Source organism: Canis lupus, chromosome 6, assembly GCF_011100685.1.
Source record: "Canis lupus familiaris isolate Mischka breed German Shepherd chromosome 6, alternate assembly UU_Cfam_GSD_1.0, whole genome shotgun sequence".
Classification (NCBI taxonomy): Eukaryota; Metazoa; Chordata; class Mammalia; order Carnivora; family Canidae; genus Canis; species Canis lupus.
Window position 1 is genome coordinate 51,284,220 of NC_049227.1, and position 25,744 is coordinate 51,309,963.

General features: G+C 38.4%; 1 protein-coding gene across 1 annotated transcript in view; it reads left to right on the top strand.

The window, feature by feature from the left end:
• The window catches only part of PLPPR5 (phospholipid phosphatase related 5), a 123,985-nt gene that overhangs the window by 18,834 nt on the left and 79,407 nt on the right, over positions 1-25,744 (top strand). Inside the window, exon 2 of the mRNA XM_038541236.1 lies at positions 22,572-22,704. Coding sequence (XP_038397164.1) covers positions 22,572-22,704 — 133 coding nt within the window. The remainder of the gene's footprint in view (positions 1-22,571; positions 22,705-25,744) is intronic.

Here is a 25,744-nt window from a genome sequence, read left to right on the forward strand (position 1 = left end):
ATGTCAAGATGAGGAGCTAGATAAAGGAAGGGATTAGTTCACTTAAAAAAAGTTTATTGAACTTGCTGCATTTAAATAGCTGATGTCTATAAAAAGGTTACCTGAGAATCCTAGTTGATCAGCAAAAAATCATGGCCAAGAAAAGCTAGGTTAGAAATCGTAGATACATTAGCACATGTCTAAAGAAACAATAATAACATTGCTTTCAGAAAGGAAGGTAGGAAAAAAACCAATCAAGGTAGATTGATTTTGTGAGTTGATTTCTCTGATCTGTTTTAGTTAGAACATGTAGGAATAACGGGTAGTAAATGGGTTGTTGCAGGTTAGACCTCAGATGTGATTGCCAAGCCAGAACTCTGTCCAATTCAGGAACATGACAAATGACAGGACAGTCATTTACCCACACGGTCAAATACCCACACAGCACACTAGAGTTTTCACGTGTGTTTATTTAATCCACCCACAAATGTATGCTCAGTTGTTTAGTGGAATCCCTATTGCAGACCATTTTATCTTTTAAAGATGAAGATAATATAATAAAGAAACATGACGGAAAGTTTTCTAAAAGCTCTGCTCATGTCTGATGTTATACTTCTACCTTAGAAGGCCAGTCAGTTTTGCATGCTAAGTAAAGGTTTAAAAATCTATACCCATGATACCTCTGTAGCTCTTCCATCTGCTCTGGTTTCTCTGGAAACCCAGGACCTATTGAGCCACCTACAATGATGATGGGCCAGGGGATGCAAAAATAGAATCTAGCCCCATACTATCCAATGGCAATATGATGCAAATAATATTTTAAGTTTTATAGTAAACACAATTTTTAATGTTTAAAAATTAAAAATAGGTGAAATTAATTATATATTACTTAAGTCTGTATATCCAAAATATTTCAACATGTAATCAGTATAAAAATTTACCAATAAATTATGTCCTATGGCTTTTTGTGCAAAGTCTTTGAAATCTAGTACATGTTTTCTCACTTACAGCGCATCCCAATTTTTACCAGCCAGCTTTTGAGTGATCGATAGCCGAGCACTTAAGGCGAGTGGCAAACTGTATTCTCAGGGCAGATCTAGACTTTTTCCCCCCCACCCCCTGTTATTTGAAAGAAACTTCATCATTTCCTAGTCTACTTTTTCACTAATTGTGGGAATACTGTTGAATAGATATGCACCATTTTGATCTGTACTTCAGAAGACACACCTGAATAGATTTTTGAAGATGTTTTCTCAAATTAACAAATACTTGGTTTACTGTAACTGTTTCAAATATGATTTTTAAAACACTTCGTTAAATAGAATATTCTTTTTCATCAAGGTTGGGGAGGTATGGAAATATTAGAGTACTTTTGAAGCTTAAACTTGAATCAGGGCATTTTACAGATTTCCTTTCCATATTGTCTTGCTGTGGGAGGGAAGGATTTATGATCCTGTGTAGACTCTCCCCGTTGCCTCTTCCTTTTGCCAGTTCTTCGTATATGTTAATGAAGTTGTGGAGAAAGGTTAATCATGGTAGTGTTTAGGCATTCTTGCTTTTGCTTTTTTTTTCTCTAAATAATAGGATTATGTCTCATCTCCTGCACACATGGTGGCAACAAGTGCCCAAAGACTGTAGTTCTATCACCATCTTCCTTCCTTCCTTCCTTCCTTCCTTCCTTCCTTCCTTCCTTCCTTCCTTCCTTCCTTCCTTCCTCCCTTCCTTCCTCCCTGTCTTCCTTCCCTCCTTTCTTCCTCCCTCTCTTTCTTCCTTTCTTTCCTCCTCTATCATTTATTCAATCAAATATTCATTCATTCATTCACACAATTCTTAGTGAATATCTGTTATATGCTAGGCAACTTGCTAGACATGGAGGTTAAATGATAAAAAGTATCTTGCAATGCAGTGGGAAAATTGTATAAGAAAGTGACAAATGTTATGATGTTCATCACCATCCTCAAGAGGACACATTATTTATTCTTTGTGGTGTAATGGAGCTTGGGCCCAGCTGTCTTGGAAATGGGGAAGCATTCCTCTCTTCATTTTATGAAAGGTTCTGATCATGTTAATATTTCTGGATTCCAGCCAATCCCTTTCCAAGCAAATAGCCCTATCAAGAGAAGCTTATGTCAGGATGCCTAGTGGCTCAGTTGGTGAAGTATCTACCATGGGCTCATGATCTCTGGGATTGAGCCCTGTGTTGGACTCCCTGCTCAGTGGGAAGTCTGTTCTTCCTCTCCCTTGTTTCTTCCTTTCCCTCTGCCTTTCCCCACCACTCATGCAATCTCTGTCTTTCTCCCTCTCAAGTAAATAAAATCTTAAGGAAAAAAAAAAACAGAGAGAGAGAGAGAAGCTTATGTCTGTGTTTGTGCTCAGTTACCAGAGCCATCAGATCAGATTAGATAGACATCTAGAGAATTTAACATTTGGGCAGCCCAGGTGGTTCAGTGGTTTAGCGTCACCTTCCACCCAAGGCCTGATCCTGGAGACCCGGGATCAAGTCCCATGTCAGGCTCCCTGCATGGAGCCTGCTTCTCCCTCTGCCTGTGTCTCTGCCTCTCTCTCTCTCTCTCTCTCTCTCTCTGTTTCTCTCATGAATAAATAAATAAAATCTTAAAAAAAAAGAGAGAGAGAACTTAACACTTTACTGTTTGACATTACACATGGGCTTTGTTTGTACCTTTATTTCAAGTATTGTCATCAAAATATTATTGTTGACAACTTTGTTCATACTGCAAATATTGGCAACAAATATGCTGCTGTAATCTGTGTTCATGGATTAGTTCTCTCTGCTTCCTGTATATCTCCAAGTACACGAAGCACATGCCATGAATTTTATTAATGGATGAGGGTAGTATAGAATCTCTTTCTTCTGGACCAAGTTACTAGTGCTCTCACTTGTAGTGAATACAGACATAAGCTTCCCCTTTTCTCATCTCCTTGATGCCCTTTGCAAAGGTGAGACTGGATTTTTTAAAAAACCTATTACCATGTATCAGGTAAGGCAGACGCCCAATCTGTAACCCAGTGGAATGAATTAAGTCAGGAAGCGCTGGGACATCGAAACAATTGAGGAATGGACACACAGAAAGGTAGACTCCCTCAAAGGTGCTCTGGGCACCTGGTCCTACAGCAGAACATGGGCGGTGGAAGGAAAAGTTACAGAAGACAGGGATTCTGGGAAAGCGTTTCAGGGAGGCCAGTGGGGAGTAGAAGCATAGTCTGTTATGGATGGAACGCAACGCCTAAGACTCTAGGAGCCGGTGGGTTGAGGAAGGTCTGCTGCCAAGTAAGAGAATAGGGACTTTGCCACTGTATAGAGTTAAGCAGAAGAACTCCAGTGCCTGGAAGACAGATGGGAACAGATAGTCTCCTCCTTAGGGAGACGAGGTTTCTGACTAGGTGACTAAAACAGAGCCTCAGGAACAGAGATCAGCTAGTAGAAATCAGGCACAAAATAGAAATTGCATTTCAGGAACAATGTATAACTTTCGTTATCAAATATAGGCCAGAATTAGCAACAGAGATTTGATACTGAATCACAGGCCTTGGGCTGAAGCTGTGTAAATCCCTCTTGTCTAAGGTCAGAGTTTTCAAAGATCAGATAGACCTGAGCTTAAGGATTGGGGACAGAAGGGATAGAAGCATACTGAAGTGACTCTGGCTTTGTGAAGAGAGTGATGCAGAGCCGAGATTGAAGTAGGATGACACACCTGTAAGCCATGTCAGAGCTCCACCTTCTACTCACCAAAATGGTTTCATTATTTCAGTTGAACCCACTGTCAGGTCTTTTAAGGTTAGATGGTTTGGGGAATTGCTGCACTGATTCCACTGACAAGGTTTTCTGAAAGGCAAAGGAAACACAAAAAAATTCCCTGTTTTTGTCACTGTCAAACCCTTTCTTGGAGGTCACCAACAACCTTCTTGCTTGGACATTAACTTCCTCTATTTCCTTACGGCACTGAAGCACCAATCAAGGACCACCTGCCCACCCCTCCTTGAAAGTCTCTTCTTTCCTGGGTTCCTTGACGAGATCATTTTCTTCAGACTCTAGAACACTCCCGCTCTATGTCCTCTGTTTACTTCTCTTTTTATTTCCCACTCCACAATTGTAGGCAGTCTCAAAATTTATCCTTAAGCCTTTCTTTCTTTCTGCCCTTTTGTCCTCATTATTGGCATGTTTCCCTTTGTTTTTCCCACTGTTATAAGCTTGGCTCATTACCTAGAAGGATTACTGCAATAGTGACTTAACAGACTTCTCCCCCTTTTGCTCATCTCCTCTGCTTCCCGATTGATTTTCCCAAAGCATAGGTCTGATCACACCACTCCCCTGCCCAGAAATTTCATAGCCTCCCGCTGTGAACAAAATGAAGTACTAACCTTATCTTGGATCTCAAGGCATTTACATCACCGTCCCAATATAATCTCCTATCAGCCCTCCCATCTAGTCTACATTGCAAACCAAATTGGGCCACTTACTCTCTCTCAAGGACATCTCATACTTTCCCTCCTCCAAGGCATTATTTATGTTCTGTGTCCTATAATTTTGGCAACCATGTGTCCTGGTTTGCCTGGGTCAGTCCCGGTTTATTCCTGTTGTCTTGATATTAGTATTACTAAGCTTTTATTTCACACTCCAAAGTGTAATAGTTTGGATGATAAACTATATTGTCACCCTACCTGTAAAGCTCTTTCTCCTGTTCCTTCTTGCAGTCTTATTCTCCAGTCTGCGCTCTATTTAACTTTGCTTCTGGTAAACATAACTCTATCCTTTTAAGCCGTGTGCCATGTAAAAAGCATCAACTTTCATGAGATTTTTTTCATCACTAAGTTCAAGGCTATAGTCTTTTATCAATTAGATTGTTTTCATCTGCACATAACAGAAAACTACAACTTAACCATTTAAACAATAAGGAAAATTTATTATGTCATACAACAGGGAATGCCATTAGGATGGCCCAAAAATGTCTAATTCAGTATCTGAACAGCAGATCAAAGATCCAGGTTTCTCTTATCTTTCCACTCTGACATAATATGTGTCTGCTCTGCTCTTGGTGGTTCCTCTCATGATTGCACAATGACCACCCTTGTTCTGGAATCACGTGCAAAGTTGATGATGTCTAGCAGAATACTTCCTCCATGAGTCTCTTTTTAAATGCAAGAACCCCTATTTGGAAGCACTATCCCTAGCAGAGTTCTCCTCATCCTCCTTGGGCGCAACTTCATCTCATGCCCAGGCCTAAATGAGTCATAGACGGAGCCACCAGGCCCCCAGGACTTGACAAAGCATTCATCCTTTGAGGGTCAGGATGGCGGTAACTCCCTGAAGACCACGACCGTAATAGAGAAGGTTGATAACTGAACAAAATCAAAGCTCTATGAGGCAGATGGACAGTTAACATTGGTTAGATAGACGACGGTGTCTGCTACATGTAAGTTTGGGTTCAATCAATGTTTATTAAATAGGGGTTTAGTTTTCTTTCAGATATGAAGAATTTTAATTCATTTGAATATTCTAATGCTGTCATGAATTATAAATACTGATATTAAACAAACATTTAAAATGATCAGCACTACACATAACAGGTTCACTTCAATACTATTTTGCTTGAGTTCATATGGAGAGATTATAATTAAGATTTTGAAAGAAAACTTGATTGAGATTTTAATAGCCATCTAAAACTGCCGGCCAGAAAACTGTGCTCAGAATTGCTCATTAAGTACAATTGTTTCCTGTTGCTTTTTGAGGGAATGTTTTTCCAAGTATTTGAGTCCTATATTCATTCATTGGACTCCAATCTATATTCATTGAGTCATATATTCATAAGACTCAAATATTCACAGGATTTCAATTACCTGTTACAAGTTTACCTTTTGGTACTGAATTGCAGAGTTCTCAAAATGTCTGCCAGTTGTGAAATGTGATAAACAATGGGTCAAAAAACTATGATTTTGAAATGTGCTATGGCACCAAGGGGGGCTTGGAAAGAAAGACTGCTAACTGAAGATCCTCTTCTCTCATGCCCATGGCAGGACTCTCATTCTTCCCACTCAGAGTCTATTCAGGCCCGACACTTCCCAGGATCCTCTGTGGGAAAGTCAGAGGTGGAAGCCAGAGCATCTGAAAATTAGTAGCGTGTAGCACAGATGGGGGCTTGCTCTACCTTTTGAAGTGTTGTCACTGGTCCACAACACAGATGGTCTCAATGGGGGAACCACAGGGACCCAGCACCACCCCCCCCAAGGTCCACATGAGAAGGAGCCAACACTATTAACATGAAAATATTCCATGCAATAAAAGGATCAGAAAGACTCATTTTGTTTCTGAATGAAATAGAACAGAACAGGGGCAGGGGCACTCTGGATGGCTCAGTCAATTGAGCGTCTGCCTTTGGCTCAGGTCGTGATCTCAGAGTCCTGAGATCAAGCTTCGCATTGGACTCCCTGCTCAGCAAGGAGTCTCCTTCTCCCTTTCCCTCTGCCCCTCTCCCTGGCTCATTCTCTCTCTCTCTCTTTCTCTCTCTCAAATAAATGAATAAAATCTTAAAAAAAAAAAAAGAAAATAGAACAGAGTAGAGAAATACTGTTTCTAAACCCTTCATTAGATATTGCTGCTCAGAGTCACAGACCTTGATGCCAGAGGGCATGGAACTGGCATAGTATGTTTTCATCAACACTCTTCCTAACTGCTGAGATGTGATGACTCTAAATATTTAGACAGCCCACAATAGGACTCAATAGAGAAGCAGAATCTAAGATTATGCATGGTTTGGACATTTGAACAAGTTTTCTAAAGGGTGAAGGGGTTGGATAAGATTGAATTCCTTCCAAGTGTAAAAGTCAAAGTTAGTCTTACCTGAACGGAAATTTTTTACATGCATGTTCAAATACCTGTGAAAGCTCATCTGAATCTTGCAAGGAGTGCTGGTGGGAAATAGCATAGAAACTGAGTAAGTTATATATGGAAGAGATAGTGAACTTCAAAGTCATACTTTTCCCCCTCTTAATAATTCAAGTCAATAGACCTTCACATTAGTTCTATAGGGTTCTACTATTCTATTCAACTTCTCCAAATGAATATTTAATCATTATGCCTTTGAGAAATAACATAAATCTGTAACTCTTCCTCAAAATTTTCTCTTCCTTAAAATGAACATCCTGTTAATATTATCTGAACGTCCCACCAAACCACTGCATCCTCAATCTTTCCAAATAACATTTTGAAGTAACAGGCTGATTCTACAAATAAGTTGCAGCAGGTTGGGGCACATTTAGAAAATTAGTATTCCCAGCCTAATTGCACTCTGTCAACCCATATAAACTCTGTCTTTTACTCGTTGTTTGAATACATGCTATTGTTTGTTGGAGTGTCTTATCTATAAGCTTTATTTATCTAGCTGGTTTTTTTTTTTAAAGAATAGATTCCCATATTTGTGCTTTCTGTAGGAAAGCATATTGGGGAAATTATATTCATAAGTACAAAGTTCAGATAAAAGGCTTTAACTGTCAGACTTTTCTTCCTAAAATAAAACGAACTAACAAAATATTATGTCAAGGTTGACATCAAGTGATAAAGTGAGTTCATATGTGCTTCATAAAGAGCTTTGACTCCATTCCTGAACAAATCTTTGATGATGAGGATAATATTAAAGTTAGAGTGATGCTGCTGAGGTTTGAGTCTCAGGCCCGCCATACTAGTTGTGGGATCTTGGGGAAATTATTCAACTTTTCTGTGCCTCAATCTCCTTATCTATAAGAAGGAAGAGTAATATCTCCCTCATAGGGCAGTTGTGAGGACCAAATCAAATTAGTATATGTAACGTGTTTAGAACAGCACCTGGCCCATGGTGAGTGCCATATATCGCTTTTAAAAAATGGAATATATTTATGAGTTTATATAATAAATAATATGTATCATAAGCTTAATTTAAAGGCTTTTGAGATCATAAATAATCAGTTTTGTAAAAGGTACATCCTGTTATATATTGGAAACTTTTAAATTGGCTTGCTTAATAAATTTAGTTGAACCAGAGCTATTAGGGTTTCACATTTAAATGATAATTATACCTTTTCCTAATACACCATGAAACAGTAAGCTGCAAAGTTGCACTCATACCAAAAACAAATGAGACCAGACTGCAAAATGAGTTTATGTTCCAAGATTCATCTCATTCATTTATTTTTGGGTCTCAATCATGCTTTTCTTTGTGCGTTCTCATCAAACATTTTTAATGGCTTAGCAAAGTATAAGGATTTCCTATGCAATCAACATTTACTCTTTCTGTGAAAGTGTTTTAAAAATAAAGTCCTTCAAATGTCTAGTCATTTTTTTTTCCAGTAAAAATGAATGGCCTTAAAAGACATTTGTTCTGGCAGTCTGTTTAAAGATGAGAGAAATGAAAGCCAAGAAAACCGGAAGAAGATGGCCTCAAGGGAAAGATTTGTATGATGAATTGGAAATTGCAAGGAATACTATTTCTGCTTTCCCAGGCAGAGCTGTCACCTCAAAAGCCATGGAAAGGAGTGTTACCCGGAGTCTCACAGTTAGTCGGTTGAGTGCATAGTCCCTTAATGGGATAAGGCACTTGAAGGTGACCACTAATCATTCAGTCCTGTTGAATAACAGAAACTTAGATTTTGATACAGAAGAAACCTCAACTGTACAGTAGAAATCTGAACCATGCAGCAGTCTCAAGTTTCAGAACCAGTAAGAAAATAAACATTAAAAAAAAAAAAAGATAGGGAGAAGAAAAGAGGTAGAATTACTGTCTGCTACGAGCAATTATGAAGAGTTCCTACACTGGCTCAGGTTCTTTGATAATTCTCCCCAGACTCAGCAGCCAGCAGATACCTCAAGGAGGTCCAGTGGGGAAAAGTATGAATCTTCTGTACTGTAGAGAAAGGAATGTGAGTCTTAGATCGGAAAGGTCAGGTAAATCCCACTGTGGTTCCCTGGCCACTTTGTGCTGCACGAATAACATCTCAAAGAGCTACTTATATGCCTTTTTATTTCCCATCTGTGTCACTGTTTAGAATAACACTTTCCTCTCTCCTTGTGTGAGTTAATACTTGTTCTCTTTTTTTTTTTTTGAAGTATTATTTTCTCCTCTTTCTAATAACCAGGGAAGTGGCAAATGAGTTTGCTGTCACTTTATGAAGTTAGCCTTTAACATTTTTCCTTTTTCTTTCTGAAGAGCCCTAATTCTTTTATTCGATTATCATAAATAACTATACTGGCTAATCCTTCCTAAATGTGAATTTCTGTCCTCTAAAAAAGGAGATGACCTGCTTTTATTGACTCCCCTCAGTGTTTCTGGGATATCAGCTTTAATGATATTTAGGATTGTCCCTAAATCATAGATTTCTAAAATCAAATAAGTTTGGGAAACACTTGGCAGTAAACTTCAGTTCTCTTTAGTAGTTTTCTGTAGCAGATTGTCATGCTTTTGGTCCTATAGGAAAGCTAATTAGGAGGAAATTGCCCTCTTAAATACAGAAGTTCAAACAAGAAGGCTTTGATTACCAGATGCTTCTTAAAATAAAGCAAGATTTAGAAAAACATTATAAGGTCAAGTTGAACTCCAGAACTGGACTGCATGGAGTCGAATCCTGACTTTGTAACATACTAGCTAAATGACTTGTAAACCATATGATCTTTCTGTGCTTTAGTGTCTTCATCTATAAAATAAAGACAATGAAATAATGCCATCAAGGGGCAGCTAGACATTTTAAATCTTAATGTGCTAATATGCCCTGTGAATCTCTGGGAAGGATTATAGTTTATAACTTTTAGCTGATTTTTTTTTTGAAACCAGGAATATCTTCCCTCCCCTAAAAATCCCTTAACATCCTGCTGAACATAGTTTTGTAAGCACTGATTTAGAGACATTTAATTATTGCTTGTGCTTCAACAGCTTATGTCTAGAAACTCCATTATTTCAAATTCCCACAGAATATTTAAGTTTTATCATGTTTTATTATATTGTGATAAAGAACAGAGGGAATTAATTTTAACGGGCATTTTAGAAGACTTGGAAAGGAAGCCAATCTGGTCTAAGCAGTTTTATTAATTATGAATTAGTTCTTTTGAGGAATGACAGGTACATTATAAAGGTAGTGGCCTACAGTAGGTTTGTGAACATGAAGAATTTGATCTTATATATTATTTTTTTCAAAACTACAAGTATGCAAAATAACTGAATTGTAGTGCTCTCATAATTCATTTTTCTTATAGCTTATGTTCACTACCTTCGTGTGAATGGTTGGGCAAGTATAAAGATTATGGAAAATTTAATTAACTAGGAAAAGAGGTTTTTAATAGTTTTCACAAACTTATTATTATTAAAAAAAAAGTGCATAATGTAAACCTGCACCTTGCTGTTAGGCAGACCATGCTTTCTTTTTCTGTAGGATCATGCTACTTGTTTCCCACCCCCTGACCCCCAACCACACACAACATGCACTACAAGATTAGTGTCAGAACTTTCACATTATCCCAATGTGTCAAAATACTATATTATACTATTCCCAGCGTCCCAGATTTCCTTACCATGAGCACGAACCCATCACATATCTGAGTTGGAAAGAATCTCAAGATCATCTAATCATAGCTAAAATTTGCATAGTGCTTACCCTGGGCCAGCTCCTGTTCTAAGAATTTTATAACAGTTAACCCATTTAAGTCTTAGAGCAGCCTGTGGTGGCATTATTTCTGTTATCTTCATCTTACAGAGGAGGACACTGAGGCAAAGGTTCCTACGACACTACTTTGGAGAGACAAGTATGCCTTTCCAGTGCTTAGAGCAAAAACATTCCAGGTAGTACTTCTCCATACTGTGCTCTAGCTAGTTCCTCAGGGTCTGGAGGGTTTTAATATTGACCACACTGCTTAGGTGGAGTTGAAGAAGACTGGATACCTTTCTGTAAGAGTGTTCCGGAAAGGAACACCATGTTTGGTCACTTGCGTGTTCAGTCCCCAGTCCGCACTTACTCCTCATCTCCTCTCTTCTTTATTCATTCACTAGTATAGTTAGTGAGTGTGTCTGTGTTGGCAGATATGTTGTAAGTTTCTCTGGCACCTCCTGCATGTCAGCCAGAGTGAGAAGTGCAGTATACTCTAAGCCAGAGGATGAGCATGTGCTGGGGTGCTGAGCAGTGAGTGTCTGAGTGTCTTGTCAGGACACTTCATCTCTCCAAGGCTCTCTTAAAACATGTGGAAAGCAAGAGCTTCGGGATCCTTTTTTTTTTTTTTTTTTTTAGATTTCATTTAACCTTGCCTTCTGCAGTCCCACCTAGAATCCCATTCTAGGTATCACAATGCCTGGAATAGGTCTTTGCATAATATAAATATGTGATAATTGTTTGTTCAAATAAATATCTAGAAATTCCTTTAAAAGAATCTCTGAAAAATACCAAATGTGGTAATCAGGACTTTTAGACCCCTCGAAATATCCTGTAAAGAGCTTGGGGGACTTCTTAAGACACAAGTGACTGGACCTTATACCCAGAACTTCTGAGACAGTAGGGTGAGGCCTGCGAGTGTACACTTCCATCAAGTCCCCAGGTGCTGCTGATGCTGCTGATCTGAGGACATCTGAAAACCACTGTCCATAGAGCACTCTGAAAATTGACACCTGTCCTCTGACTTCACAATTAAAAAATGATTTAAAAGGGCACCTGGGCGGCTCAGTGGGTTAAGTGTCCATCTTCCACTCAGGTCATGATCTCAGGATCCTGGGATTGAGCCCTGTGTCAGGCTCTCTGCTCAGCAGGGAACCTACTCCTTCCTCTCCCTCTGTGCGCTCTCTCTCTCTCTCTCTCTCTCTCTCCTTTTCTTTCACTCTCTCAAATAAATAAATAAAATCATTAAAAAATTTTAAAAATAAAAAATGATTTAATAAACTTATCCCACCCACTGGTGGATGTAACAGTTTCATGTGTTTCTTATCCCTGCTATTTGCATTTTAACAGGAGTCTCCTAAAGACTGCAAACCCTCACTCAAAAGAATAAGTCCATTCCTGGCCTCATTTCCTTCTGTGTAAGCTGCCTTTTGACGCACTGCTTCACTAAAACTGTCCTACCCCCCAGGATATGGGGGCATTCTGGTTGCCACCTGCTGCAGTCCTAACCACCATTACTACTGTGTGCAGATTAAGACCAGGGGTTCAGAAAATGAACTGCCTTGGGTTCAGATGTGCCTCTTCAGTCTATACCCAGCACTGGGTAGTTTACTTTATCTCTGCCTTATTTTCTTTCTATCTACTCTATCTGTGCCTTTCTTTCTTCATCTGTAGCTGGATTTTTTAAAAATATATTTTATTTTATTTTTTTTTCTGTAGCTGGATTTTAATAACAATACTTATATCATAGGGCTTTTCGATTAAATTGCGAAGCACTTAGTAACAATCCCTAATACCTAGTAAATGCATGTAAGTTAGTTTTCTTTTCAATCCTTTTCCCCCAGCTTTATAGAGATATAATGACATATTACATAAGTTAAGGAACCTGTACAATGTGTTGATTTGATAGATTTCTGTATTGCAAAATGATTAACACCATAGCATTAGCTAACACCTCTGTCTTCTCACATAATTATCATTTGTGTGTATGTGTGGTGAGAACATTTAAGATCTACTCTTACAGCAACGTTCACCATGCTGTACATTAGATCCTCAGAACTTGTTAATCTCATAACTGGAACTTTGTGCCCTTTGAACAATATCTTTCTTTAAAAAAAAAAAAGGTTGGGACGCCTGGGTGGCTCGGCATTTGAGCGTCTGTCTGCCTTTGGCTCAGGGCCTGATCCTGGAGTCCTGCGATCGAGTCCCACATCAGGCTCCCTCCATGGAGCCGCTTCTCCCTTTGCCTGTGTCTCTGCCTCTCTGTGTCTCTCATGAATAAAGTAAATAAATAAAAGATTTTACTTATTTATTTGAGAGACAGCACACAAGGCAGTCGGGGGAGGGGTGTCCAGAGGGAGAGGAAAAACAGACTCCTGGTTGAGCAGGGAGCCTGACTCTGGGCTCATCCAAGGACCCGAGCTGAAGGCAGTTGCTTAACTGATTTAGCCACCCAGGCACTCTGACCAGTATCTTTTCATTTTCCCCACCAGCTCCTAGGCCCTGAGAACCATCATTCTGCTCTCTGTTTCTATGAGTTCAACCTTTTTTTTTTTTTTTTTTTTTTTTTTTTTTAGATTTCACATATAAGTGATGCCATGCAATATGTGTCTTTCTTGGCCTGATTTATTTATTTAGCAAAATGCCTTAAGGTTCACCCAGGCTGTAGCAAACAGCAGAATTTTCTTCCTTCTCATGACTGGTATTTAATTGTATATACTGCATCTTCTTTATCCACTCATCCATAGACATCATTCCACATCTTAGCTATTGTAAATAATGTTGCAATGGACATTGGAGTGAAGATATCTCTTTGAGATCCTGATATCAATTCCTTTGGATAGATACCCAGAAGCAGCATTTCTGGCTTACATGATGTTAGCATATTGGGTTTTTGTTTGTTTTTGTTTTGCTGTGCAGAAGCTTTAAGTTAGCTTTTATTATATGTTAAATATTTCCCAAATTTGCCTCTTGGGGTATCATCTTCATGACTTCTCTCATAGCTGCATACCACCTCAACTATCACTTATTTTTTCTTTAAATCAATCCACTTTACTAACAAATTGTAGAAGAAAACATACCATTATCATAAATGAAATAATATCAATTGGTAAATAGAAAGTAACCACAAAGTGAATATACTGAAAATCAGTATTTTTCAATTCTTTTTTTTTTTTTTTTTTTTTTTTAAGATTTTTACTTATTTGAGAGAGAGTGAGAGCAAGAGAGCACAAGCAGGGGAGCAGCGAGGGAGAAGGAGAAGCAGACTCCACGGTGCAGGGAGCCTGCTGCAGAGCTTGATTCTAGGATCCCAGGAACCCAGGATCATGCCCTGAGCCAAAGGCAGATGCTTAACCAACTGAGCCACCCAGCCACACCAAAGACTTGATTTACTTGAGAGAGAGACAGACAGACAGAGTGCACGCATGAGTTCGCATGCACATGAGTGAGGAGAGGGGTAAAAGGGAGAAGCAGACTCCCCACTGAGCATGCAACCTGAAAAGGGGCTCATCCCAGGACCCTGAGATCATGACCTGAGCTGGAGTCAGTTGCTTAACTGACTGAGCCATCCAGGCGTCCCTGGTGTTTTTCAATTCTAGCTAAGTATTATTTTCTGCTGAAAACTGAGCCTGACACTCATTCCTTCTTTATTGGGGGGAAGAAAAGGAAATTAGCAAGTTCTCACTGCTGTTAGATAACCCCCTCCATCTCACTGGCTTCACACGTTAGGGTTTATCTTCCGCTCATGTAGCAGTCTAGCACAGGACTACTGGCTGGGGGGCTCTGACTCCTTCTGTCTTACGGCACCAACAACTCCTGGGCCCAGAGAACTCCCTGTTTCTAGGCAGCAGATGGGGAGAGAACATGGAGAAGACACATGGTTTTTCCTCTCCATCTGAAACTGACACACATCATTGATCCTGACGTTCCTGTGGTGTAAGTCACCTAGCAGCAGGCATGCAGGGAACGCTGGTCCAGATAGGTAGCCCCTTCCCAAGCCAACTTTATAATATGAAAGTGAGAACACAAGTTTTTGTGATCAAATTAGGAAATATATACACTTACAGCAAAACATAACCATAGTTTCTTACCTGTGGGGAGGGATGGTGTGTCACTAACTACATTACTAACCATGTTACTATTGTATCGCTCATTATATTGCCTCTCCAGCAATTCTACTGAATTCCATTAGTTCTTTTTCCTAATCTCAATTCCACTAAGAGACTATGTTTCAAGAAGTTAGCAATGCCTTACTTAGCGAAAGTGCTGGAATACATATAGACACTGAAGAAACCTTAATTTCTCTGTTATCATAACACAAAGTTAAAGAGATAGTACCCAGTGTAGCTTTTTACCCCTTGGTATAGCTTAGAACTTTCCTTAGCTAGCTTGAAATTGATGATGGGAAATGAGCTCTCTCTTTATATGTTCCTGTATAATAACCAAGAATACACCGTGTGTTTGATAGGAGCCTAAATCTAAGCCCAGTGCCTTCCTACGTTTTAAATTTTAAGTCTGTCTCGTGACCTTACCTTTATGGATAAATTTGCTTTTCAGATATTGTTTCACATATAGCTGAAGCGCATGAGACATGCCAAATACCATCACAACAATTGCATGACCTCTACTGCTGCATTACGTCTGAAATGGTTTTCTTGTACCAATTTCAAACCAATGATGCATGGATATCTTTGAATCATCACCAGTTGAAAGAGAGAGGAATTTCTAATTGGGTTTTTATAAATGAAAACATAAAGCTATTTGGAGTTTGGCATTTGATGAAAGTCTACGGTGATTTCATCTTCCTGAGAAAACTTACAGTATTTTGTCATTAAGGAATATAGATACTAGAGGGTCAGCCTCTGGGAACTGAGGCATGAGAGCAACATTATGTCCTTATAACAAACATTTAAACATTTATATTTGGGGATTTATGATTCACACTTGCATTTTTGTCTGTTGCTATTCATCTACAAAATGGGGCTTTTACTCACTGCCAAGCAGGACAATGGATAAGATATAGGATCACACACCAGTTCTAGCCTCAAAGATGGGATAGAGACATGGATGGGTCATTTAGAAAGGTCCTGCTTCATAAACAAGGTAGGGCTCAAGGGATTTTATAATGTCAACACTGAGTTCAATAAAGCATAATGGAGTCACTCAATCAGAGAATGGGGTATAATAGGAAACATGGGAAGATCTGTGGAATGTAAGGCTTCTGTCTACCAGACGGGTTGAGGTTCAGGAGCACAGCTCTTGCCTCCAAGCACAGAGACAGTCAGGTTGCAGTTAGGAGGGGACTGTGACTCAAGGAAGAGCACAGTTGCTCAGACACAACCCTGGCTGGGTGGGTAAAACAATGAGGGTCCTTTAGTACCAGCTCCTAAGCTCTTCGTGGGCATCATCACATTCCATATCAGATTTACAAGGACCATGAATAGACACCACCAACCTTCCACAGGGGTTGCTTAAGGGCTTCCGGTAGAACTAAGGATCAGGCCAGAGCTTTCTCCTTTATTGGCAGAGGAGGAGTGGGGGTGTGATGAGTTAGTGAGCCCAGATGAAGGGAACTGGAAGGCACATGCAAGAAATGAAGTGAGGGTCGACACCTGTGTACTTACTGTGCCAATTTATACTTTCTCTTCCAGTATGTCTTTTTTTTTTTTTCTTTTCCTTTTCTGTCCCAGTGAATGAACTTTTTAGCAAGAATGAACTTTGCTAAGGTGGAAGAGCTATGAACAGCTGATCCATGGAATGCCAGTGGCGGATTCACCCCAGTGGGGCCACAGACATTCTTCCTTATGTTCTGCTCCCTTCTCACTCTGCTCTCCATAGACAGCTGGAAGCTGAGGCAGGCAGATGGAGGGGCCATGTTCCTTACCAGCCCGTGTTCCTTACCTCAGCTGTCTTTGGAAACAACTTTCATTTATTAGTTGATAGAAGAAAGAAAATTTTATCAAGGAAAACTATGAAGTGACAAGGCTTTTAGCATCCCTGTCTCTGAATTCCGTGCCCTCTACTTGTCATGTTTCCTCCTCTCCTACTCCCAGAAAAAGAAAGCAAACTAGTTACTCTCTTTATCCAAGAACTGCTTTGGGAATCTGATGAGAGTGGCAGCCAGTGACTCCAGATTAAGAACTCCTTCTTGATGATGGTGAGAAAATAACCAAACCACCAGGTGCTTCATTCCATATAAGAACTGAGAGTATGCAAGGACACCTGGGTGGCTCAGTGGTGGAGCATCTGCTCAACCTTTGCATCGGGGGCGTGATCCCGGGATCTGGGGTTGAGTCTCGCATCAGGCTCACTGTGGGGAGCCTACTTCTCCCTCTGCCTGTGTTTCTGCCTCTGTGTGTGTGTGTGTGTGTGTGTCTCATAAACAAATAAATCTTAAAAAAAAAGAACTGAGAGTATGCAGAGGAAACTGAAGAAATTTCATTGAAAATGGAATCTCAGAGAAATAACAGCAGAGTTAGAAAGGATGGCATAAAGCTCCTTTGGTGTTTATTGGAAGCTTGGCATTTTATATCAAAAGGATCAGGAAAGCATTTTTCTAAACTCTGTTCTTTTATGCCTAGAGACCTCAGGATTGTAGAGATCCTTGTGAGGTGCTCTCTGCCCCAATACTGTCCCCTTAAAACTGTAGAAATTGCTAGGAACATGGCAGAGCTCCAGGGTGTAACCTGGTTGTTGAGAAGTGAATAGAGGGCAGGAGGCTGAGAGGGGTGGGCTAGCTTAACCTAGAAAAGTTTGAGAAAAGCTTACAAGTTTCTAGGCAGAAGCTGTGGTAAAAATCCCTCTGAACCTGGATTCAGATTCTGGCTGTGCCAGTTACTGTGATTCAGGCACGTTTAACTTCTTTATTTCTCTCCGAATAGGTGCCCTTATCTATAAAATGGGCAGATTGAACTGGATTTCATTCACACGTACAGCCATTCATATTTATTGCCTATGACTATGCTTTCACGTAGATGTATAAAGGTAGACATCTTACAGTCCCTGCTTCAGAGAAGCTCTCAATTGAGTGGAAGAGACTGATATTGCTGATTATTATAGAATCATGTGAAAAGTACCATAATAAATGTACAAAATGCCACTGGAACATGGAGAAGGGATAGGTTGCACCAGGAACAGGCACAAAGAATAGGCAATATTTAAATTATGTCTCAAGCACAGAACTATGCCTTGCCTACCAAGCTATACTAAGTGATGGACCAAGTCTAAAATCCTGGATGTATGGAAAGGCCTGACATGTTGGCATGTTGGGGGGAATTTACATGTTTAGCTCTGGCTAGAACATGGCATGTGGAGGCTGTTGTAAGAGTTGGAGGAAGCTAAAAAAAAAAGAGAGAGAGAGAGTTGGAGGAAGCTGAAAAGGGTGATTTTAGGCTCAGCTATAAACAGTCTTTTATGATAATTCCTATTATCCCATTGTCTTTGAAGACACCCAGGAACATCATAAATAAGAAATTTGGATTGTACATATTTGTTTTTAATATATCAGTGTGGCAGTAGATGTCTTGATGGCCAGAGAAAAATGGTCAGATTTGAAATATAATGAAAATATAAAAGAAACAGGAGTTAGCAATTGCTGGAGAGAGGCAGATGAGGGGACAGAGGAGTCAGCATGGTGTAACATGGTGTGAGAGTTCAAGCTTTAGTGCCCAAATGGAGGATGGTGGGTTAACCGAGATGGTGACACGGAGGAGCAGGAGGCTTAGAGTGAGAGAGATGAATTTCGTTTTGGATGGGAAGGCTCTGAGGACTTCAATGTACAGATCTGAGCATGTTGAGATGTTATCACTTAATGAGGTGGTTGGAGACCTGCATCTGAAAGTTGGGGAAGAGAGAAATAGGATTCCTTAGAGTGGTAGGGATTGGAAATGCCTTTGGGAGAATAAAGTCCTCCAGGGAGACTTCTGACAGGGCAAGAGAGAAAGAACCAAAATAAAAGGCCCGGCACCATAGAATTTAGGTTTGTAATTCACAGATGAGAGCTTTTGCCTCCGAGGCAAACTCCATCTACTTTGGTTCTGTTTGGGTCATGTTGAGAGCTACCAGGAGGAGGGCCACCTCCACTCCTCTTCCAACATTACCTTCCTGGTGTGGTTTGTGTCTAAAACCTTTTCATCTATCTGATAACATCTATTTACCTTTTCTTTAAAAGTAATCAGGTTTTCTTTGATGCTGTGCTTTTTTTGAATTCTCCTAGAAGAAAGTACCAAATGTGATTAGATGTACAAGAGATTTATCAAGAGAAACATCTGTAGAAGATAAACATTTGAGGAGGGGTAGGCCAGAGAAGGCTGGGAGAGTATGGAGGTGTGACCCCTGTGAAAGAGAGGGGGAAGGAAGGGGAATGGGGTAGCAAGTACCTCAGACTACAGTGCAGTTTCAAGAAAGCCTTGGCCAGGCTGATTGGCAGTTTTCAAGTCAAAATTGCTAGTTGGAGGTATCCCACATCTCAGAGGAATAGGCTTTCCTGAGTACCCACACTATGCTTAGTTAGTCATTTACTAAATGGAGCCTACAGGAAGTGAGATCACAGTGGAACAGCAGCTGGGTCCATGAGCTGGAAAACCTCCCTGCAGCAGGAGAATCGGAGTGGCACGTTTTACTGATACCACAGATGCTTTCAGTGACTCAGTAACATTTTTTCCTAAATGTGCTTGCTACTGGCAGTTATTGTCCAATGAAGTGAAACTCAGCATCGAACCTTTATAAATTATTTTATCTGTGTCCACCCAACTAGATGATAAAGCTTTCTTAAAAGAGCAGTACCTAACATGGAACCCTTAACTCAGAAGGTATCTAAGTATTCATCATAATAAAAATGGTTTTATTTTTACTACGTGAATTTGCTGATAGTAAACAATGGGAGTTCTGACTTAGGAAGTTGGGATGGGTGGAGAGATTAAGAGAGAGTATGATTTGGATGAGGAGTTGCACAGGTATCACAGTGAGGAGGGCAGAACTAGAGCACGTGACATAGACACAGCCATGGGAGGAAAACAGACACTAGGGTCTAGGCCCTACATTTGATGAGATGAAGTCCCAGTAGCACACAGAATGCAGTATCCAGAGAACATGGTGGAAAGGGCTAGAGAAAGAACTAGCGTGGGGAGAGGTCCAGCAAGATGGGATAGATAAGAGTTGAAATAGACCTCACTGCAACTCCCCTTTTTTTGAGAACTAGGCTTTCCACCCACAGAGGCAGTTTTCGTACACCATGACTTACCTTCTTAACTGGTTAATTGGAGCAAAATAGACACCTGTCCCCAACTGAACCCCCTGGGAATTTGAAGTTGGGGTTTGGTAAATCTAATTAGTTGAACTTTCCCTCAACTGAGCTGACATTTTAAAACAGGGCTCTTGGAAACTTCTGGGGCACTCATGTATGCTAGGAAATAGGAGAACTGGCTTGCAGAAAGAGAAGAATGAATCAGTCATTCAGAGAATGAGCTGAGAAGAGAAGAGCTGAGAAGCAGTGTGACTCCAGAGATAGGGAGTGAGATGAGAGTAGTTGCTTGAACTTCTGAGGAATTTCCATTTCTGGACCTGATCCTGAGACCCATCCCTCCGAGTTCTGAGATAACCCTCCAACCCTAGAATAAGTTTCCAATTTTGCTTAATCCAGTGTGAGAGTTTCTTTTAGTAGCAGCCAAACAGTATTGATTGAGACAGCATTTTGGCAGATATGCTGAAGACACAAATAGGGAATTCAGAAACGTGCAATGTGCTGACATGCAGCCAGGCAAGAGGTTAGCATTAGGAAAACCAGGAAAACAGTAGCCCTGGGAAGAGGGGTCCCAACAAGGCAGGTCTGGTAGGATCCTGGTAACCAAACAAGTTATCAAGTCAGGGATGAGCACACAGGATCTGGTTTTAGGAAGAAACTAGGGTGTAAGGTAGAGCCTTCATCACAGGAACAAGGCAGAAAGAAGTTGGTTATCAGGAGTCCAGCAAAAGGTCAGCGGCTGACTGAGACCTCGGATCTAATGAGGATGGAATTCATGCATCCATTTAGTAAGAATTATTGGGTATCTGTTGTATTCTAAGGAATGTCATGTAGCATGTACTAACAGACCAAGTTGGGGGGTCAGTGTCCTAGGGAGTGGAGCCAATCTAGGAGTGGAGACCCACTGGTACCTGCTGTGGAGAAGAGAAGGCTGGGAGGCTAGAATTAGGCTGAGAGCCAGGCAGCTCATGATGTGGAGTAGGTGATAGATTCTTTGAATTTGGAACATTGTGGGGCAAAACAGACCTGGAAGTAGTTGAAACTGAAAATTCAGTAATTTCTTTCAAAGAGCAGAAGAGTGATTCAGAAAGGAGGAGAAGATGTCAAGCACACAGCTTATCTATTAGTTAGCTTCTTTTAGGGCCGTGGTGGCACCTGATGAGCCCGTAGAAAATATCTCTTGTGCCTCTTCAGGTCAGGTGAACTGTTTCACCACACACCTGCTCTACTTTATCAAAGTTAAAAATTTCAGGAGGATTTGGGAGGCTATAAACTATAAATTAGCCTTTCCTAATTCAATCCAGTCTTACCAGATAGGCAAGACTGGGTTTCTTTATTATAATTCAGCTCAACATCTTCTGGTTTAATCTTGAAACTTGAACTCCTTGGAAGAAGAGATATAGTAAGAAAAGAGGAAAAGTTAGAAAGAATAAAAATTAAGAAATGCTTTATAATCGGTTACCCATGTAGGAGTAGAACTAGGTTAAATGTTTCATCTCCTATAAACTCCTGTATCTCCCACTTGCAATTTTGAATATCCTATAATACAGATGTTGCCTTTCATCGAGACCCCAAAAGCATTTTTCCAGGCAATGTCCCTGTATAGTACGTTACTTAACCTAGACAAGACGTACTGAAAACTAACCTTAATAATGACAAATTAGGCAACATACCATTTGCTCCAGTTTCTTTTCTCTTAATCATATTTCTAGTGTTGTTGATCATAGTATTAAATAGAGTCAAAAGATCTGGGGGAGAGTCAGCAATTTCTGCTTGGCTTCTGACTGGTTTGATGGGGACCAAATTATTTAACCTCCCTAAGCCTTCATTTCCTTATTCATAAAATGGAATATTAACACATACTCTAATACCTTGCTGGATGATTTTAAAGGACATGAATGAAAACCACTGCAAATGGTATAAATACCAAGGGAAGATAGGCAGGTCCTTTAATAAATCAGCATAGTAGAGCAAAGAATCTGTACCAGAATCTAATTTTTCTCCTTATTGGCTCTGTGGCTTTGGGCAATTCATTTGAATTCCAAGTCTTGGTTTTTTCAATTGTAAAACAATATGGTATTTTCTGTTTCATTTTTTTATAAAGATTAAAATGACATATGTTATACTAAAGTATAAAGAATATATTAATGACTGTAATTTTTAATACTGTCATTAATACAGAATAAAATAATGAGATTTTGGCAAGGGGTAATCTCATAGCCAAACACATGTGAATTGATTTTGGTTTTTGTTATAAAAGTATTAATATAATTTGACTTTAGGATGTCTTTATCCAATCCTTTCAAGAATACTTTCATAGAAAATTTTCATCAGAAAATTCATTGATTTCTGTGGCACTGTCAAATTTAAGCAAGACATAATCCCTTAAAAATAAAACATGAAATTCAGTTACATACCAAAAATAAATGAGTGCATCCTTAAAGCAAAGATCCTTTGTAAATTTTTTTTAACTAAATCCATACAAAAATGGAATGGTCCGTTTGGATTCATAATTTATCAGCTTAATACTCCCTTGAATTGAGAGAAATATGGGTTGTACACATAGAGATAAGGTTCTAATAAAAGGGTTTAGTTAAGTAAATATGATTCAGTTTTATATTGAGATTGTTATCACTCAGAGGAGTTACTTTTTTGCATTTTTTCTATAAAATTATTCTTCATTTACACTGCTTAAATTCTAATGTTCTTTAACCTTTTATTTCCTTGCAAGATAATAGTTGGAGAAACTGCTGTGTTTTGCCTACAACTGGCCACACGGGATTTTGAAAACCAGGAGAAAACTATTTTAACTGGAGATTGTTGCTATATAAATCCACTGGTGCGGCGAACTGTACGATTTCTGGGTATGTGTTCACTGAATTATTTTTATTGTTGCTGCAATCATATTTATGTGTAAGCTAACCCCTAAAATGATCAGCATTTTAATCCTATGCAAATACTGGATTATATTTTATATGAAATGTTTTAGTTTGGCTTTAAAAATAACATTGCAAAAAATAAAAAAAATAAAAAAATAACATTGCATACTACGTTCATGTGGCTACACCTCAGGTATCATTTCCATATTACTTTAAGAAAAAAAATAACACTACACTTGGATGTTTAATATTCATTAAGAAACTAAAAATTATATAATTAAAAGAAATTATTTACTGTGTTTATGAAATTTCAGAAACAATGGTTGGGGAGAAATGATAATCTAGTTAGACTGTTCAGTGTCATGAAAAACAAGAAAGATAGCTTGGCAAAGAAAAGGTATGTTGTATTCGTTAACTGCCAGATGTAGCACTACCTCTGAGCTTTTTTTTTTAATGTGAACAAAAACATATTAGTGATTTTATTAGAGGAAAAGATTTACTATTACATATTGTACACCTGAAACTAACATAACATTGTATGTTAAATATACTGGAATTAAATTTTAAAAAATAAAATTAAAACAAATTTTAGAAAAAGATTAACTGACTTTAATCTTCAGTCTGAAATTCTAGCTCTAATACATATAAGCATTGATGAATTAATGCAAATCATTTCAATTCAATAGAAATTTGGCCAAGACAATTTTTTTAACTGACACAATAAAGTTTAATATAAATTATCATTTCCTGTATTTATCAGATAAAAGTATGTCTTTATATACTAATAAAATTTAAGATAAATTTTGACTTGTGTTTAGATTAAGGTACTGTATCCTTCAATATATATTTCATATCAATGGGATCAAGATGAAGACTTTGGAGATATTATGCTCAGATCACCTAATCTATATATAAACCCACTTAAAGATTAATCAGATGTCATCATACCTTTGAATCTCTCTAAAGACAAAAGGTCTTCTTATCTCGGACTGTTCTTTCTATTGCCATCAAGTTATACATCTCCAAAGCCCTCATTTATACTGTTGAAGTAATAACTTTTATATGAAACTTTAAAAAGCTATTTTTTTCACATGCATCAATACTCCGTAATCTTTGCATGAGTCTTTTAATAAAAAAATAAGCAATAATATACTCATAACTAAAAATGATGAAATTGACACTTTCCAAAAATACTGTTAAAGCAAATTTTATTAAGCCTACTTAAGTAGGTATGTTTTGCATTTGCACATGTATTTCTAAAGAATTATGGCACAAAATAAAGCATACTTTAAATCTCCGTATGTTTCTTATTATGTGATTTTATAAAATATTTAGGAGTGCTTGATTTGTTTCTTTTCGCTTGTTCATAATGATCTGGGTATTTCTAGTTGTTTAAAATGGGAAGTTTATAAGCAAAACATTACTGCATAATAGGGCATCATTCTTTGTAGGGAGTTTATCCTGGTGGTCAGCACTGTGGATACACTCATGGGATCTCACTTTAATAAGTATCTTTGTAGTACAATATTGGCCTTGGGCCTAATGCAATGAATATTTTAATTTAAAAGCACATTTGGGAACTTTGCAAGTATCAAGAGATATTTCCGTATCCTTATCAAATATTTCTCTCTATTTTACACAGGAAACCTTATTACAGCAGATAAAAAGAAGGGTTTGGTTAAATAAGATGAGTACATCTTAGCCTAAATTTCAAGGGAGTAGAGATGAAGACTTGCCATTTAGGTTCCTGTGCTGGGGCATGATGATTGGAAGGAGAGGTTACGTACAAGAGCATTTTATTGAGCTCCATTCTCTTTCATTTCTCTGCCTCTCCTAAGTTTCTACTTTTGATAGCATTACTTGTATGACTCATGACATGCTGGGAAGATGTAAAGAAAGAGCTTTTATTATTTTCTTTTAACATTTTTAGATAAAGAACTAAGGTTTTTGTTTCACGACCATTTGCATACACAGTTTTGCTATGTGCAGATTTATGTGCATCAGCCTTTTATAATCTTATACTTCAAAAATTAAAAGGATAGCCATGCTTCTGATGCTGGAAAATTATTTGATCCTGCACAACAAAATTATTTGTTTCCTGCATAATAGCCAATAATTAAGTATAAAGGTCTAGCAAATAAGCAATCCAGAAATCTATGACTAAAAGATAAGTGTCTGATTATTCTAATAGAACCATATGACTGTTTAATGAAGAAACTGTTTGGAAAGTATTCTGTCTCTAATCATTTATAATGTAAAAATACCTGATTTGAATATTATTTCCCTAAATTAAAAATAATAGTTTTTTCACATTGGTACCATATCCTCAAAGGTTGTATCTGTCAGTTTAGTTGAAAATGATACTAAGGAATTTATTTTGCCTACTCTACCTAAAGAGAAAGACAAATTTTGATTCTAATGACCAGTGATATTGAATTTAGAAAGAAATTTTTAAAACTTGAGTAAATTGTCACATTCCTTTCAAGGGACAAAAAAAATCTCTGTATACCTAATTTTCTACCTTCCGATTACCAAAACAAATAAATGTCAATGCTATAAAGATAATTGACAAATTATCATTTTGATTGCATTATTATTTATGAAATTGCCCCAAATTTGATAAATTAAAATACAAATATAAAATATAAGGTGGGACTAAGTTACTAGCTGTTATGTGACTTTTTAAAATATATTTGTAAAAGCAGGTTAAAAATTAATCTGAACCATTCTTCTTAAGATTTTCCGTGATATTTAAATGAAAGCTAATGGCATTGGATTTTACTGCTAATTGGCACCTCCAACAGAGTTAACATCAGTCTGGATGGGTTTAAGAGGCATAATCAAAGGGAGACAACTGCTTGGCTTTATGTTTGTAAGATGCAAAATATTTTCAAAATAGGGAAAATACAGATTGCCAACATTAGTACAAGGTGAGAGACGGAGCCCTCGCCAAAGAAGCATGTCTCCTTGTTAAAAACCACATTACCCAACTCTAGTCTTCTTCTTTATCTTATGTCTTACAAAC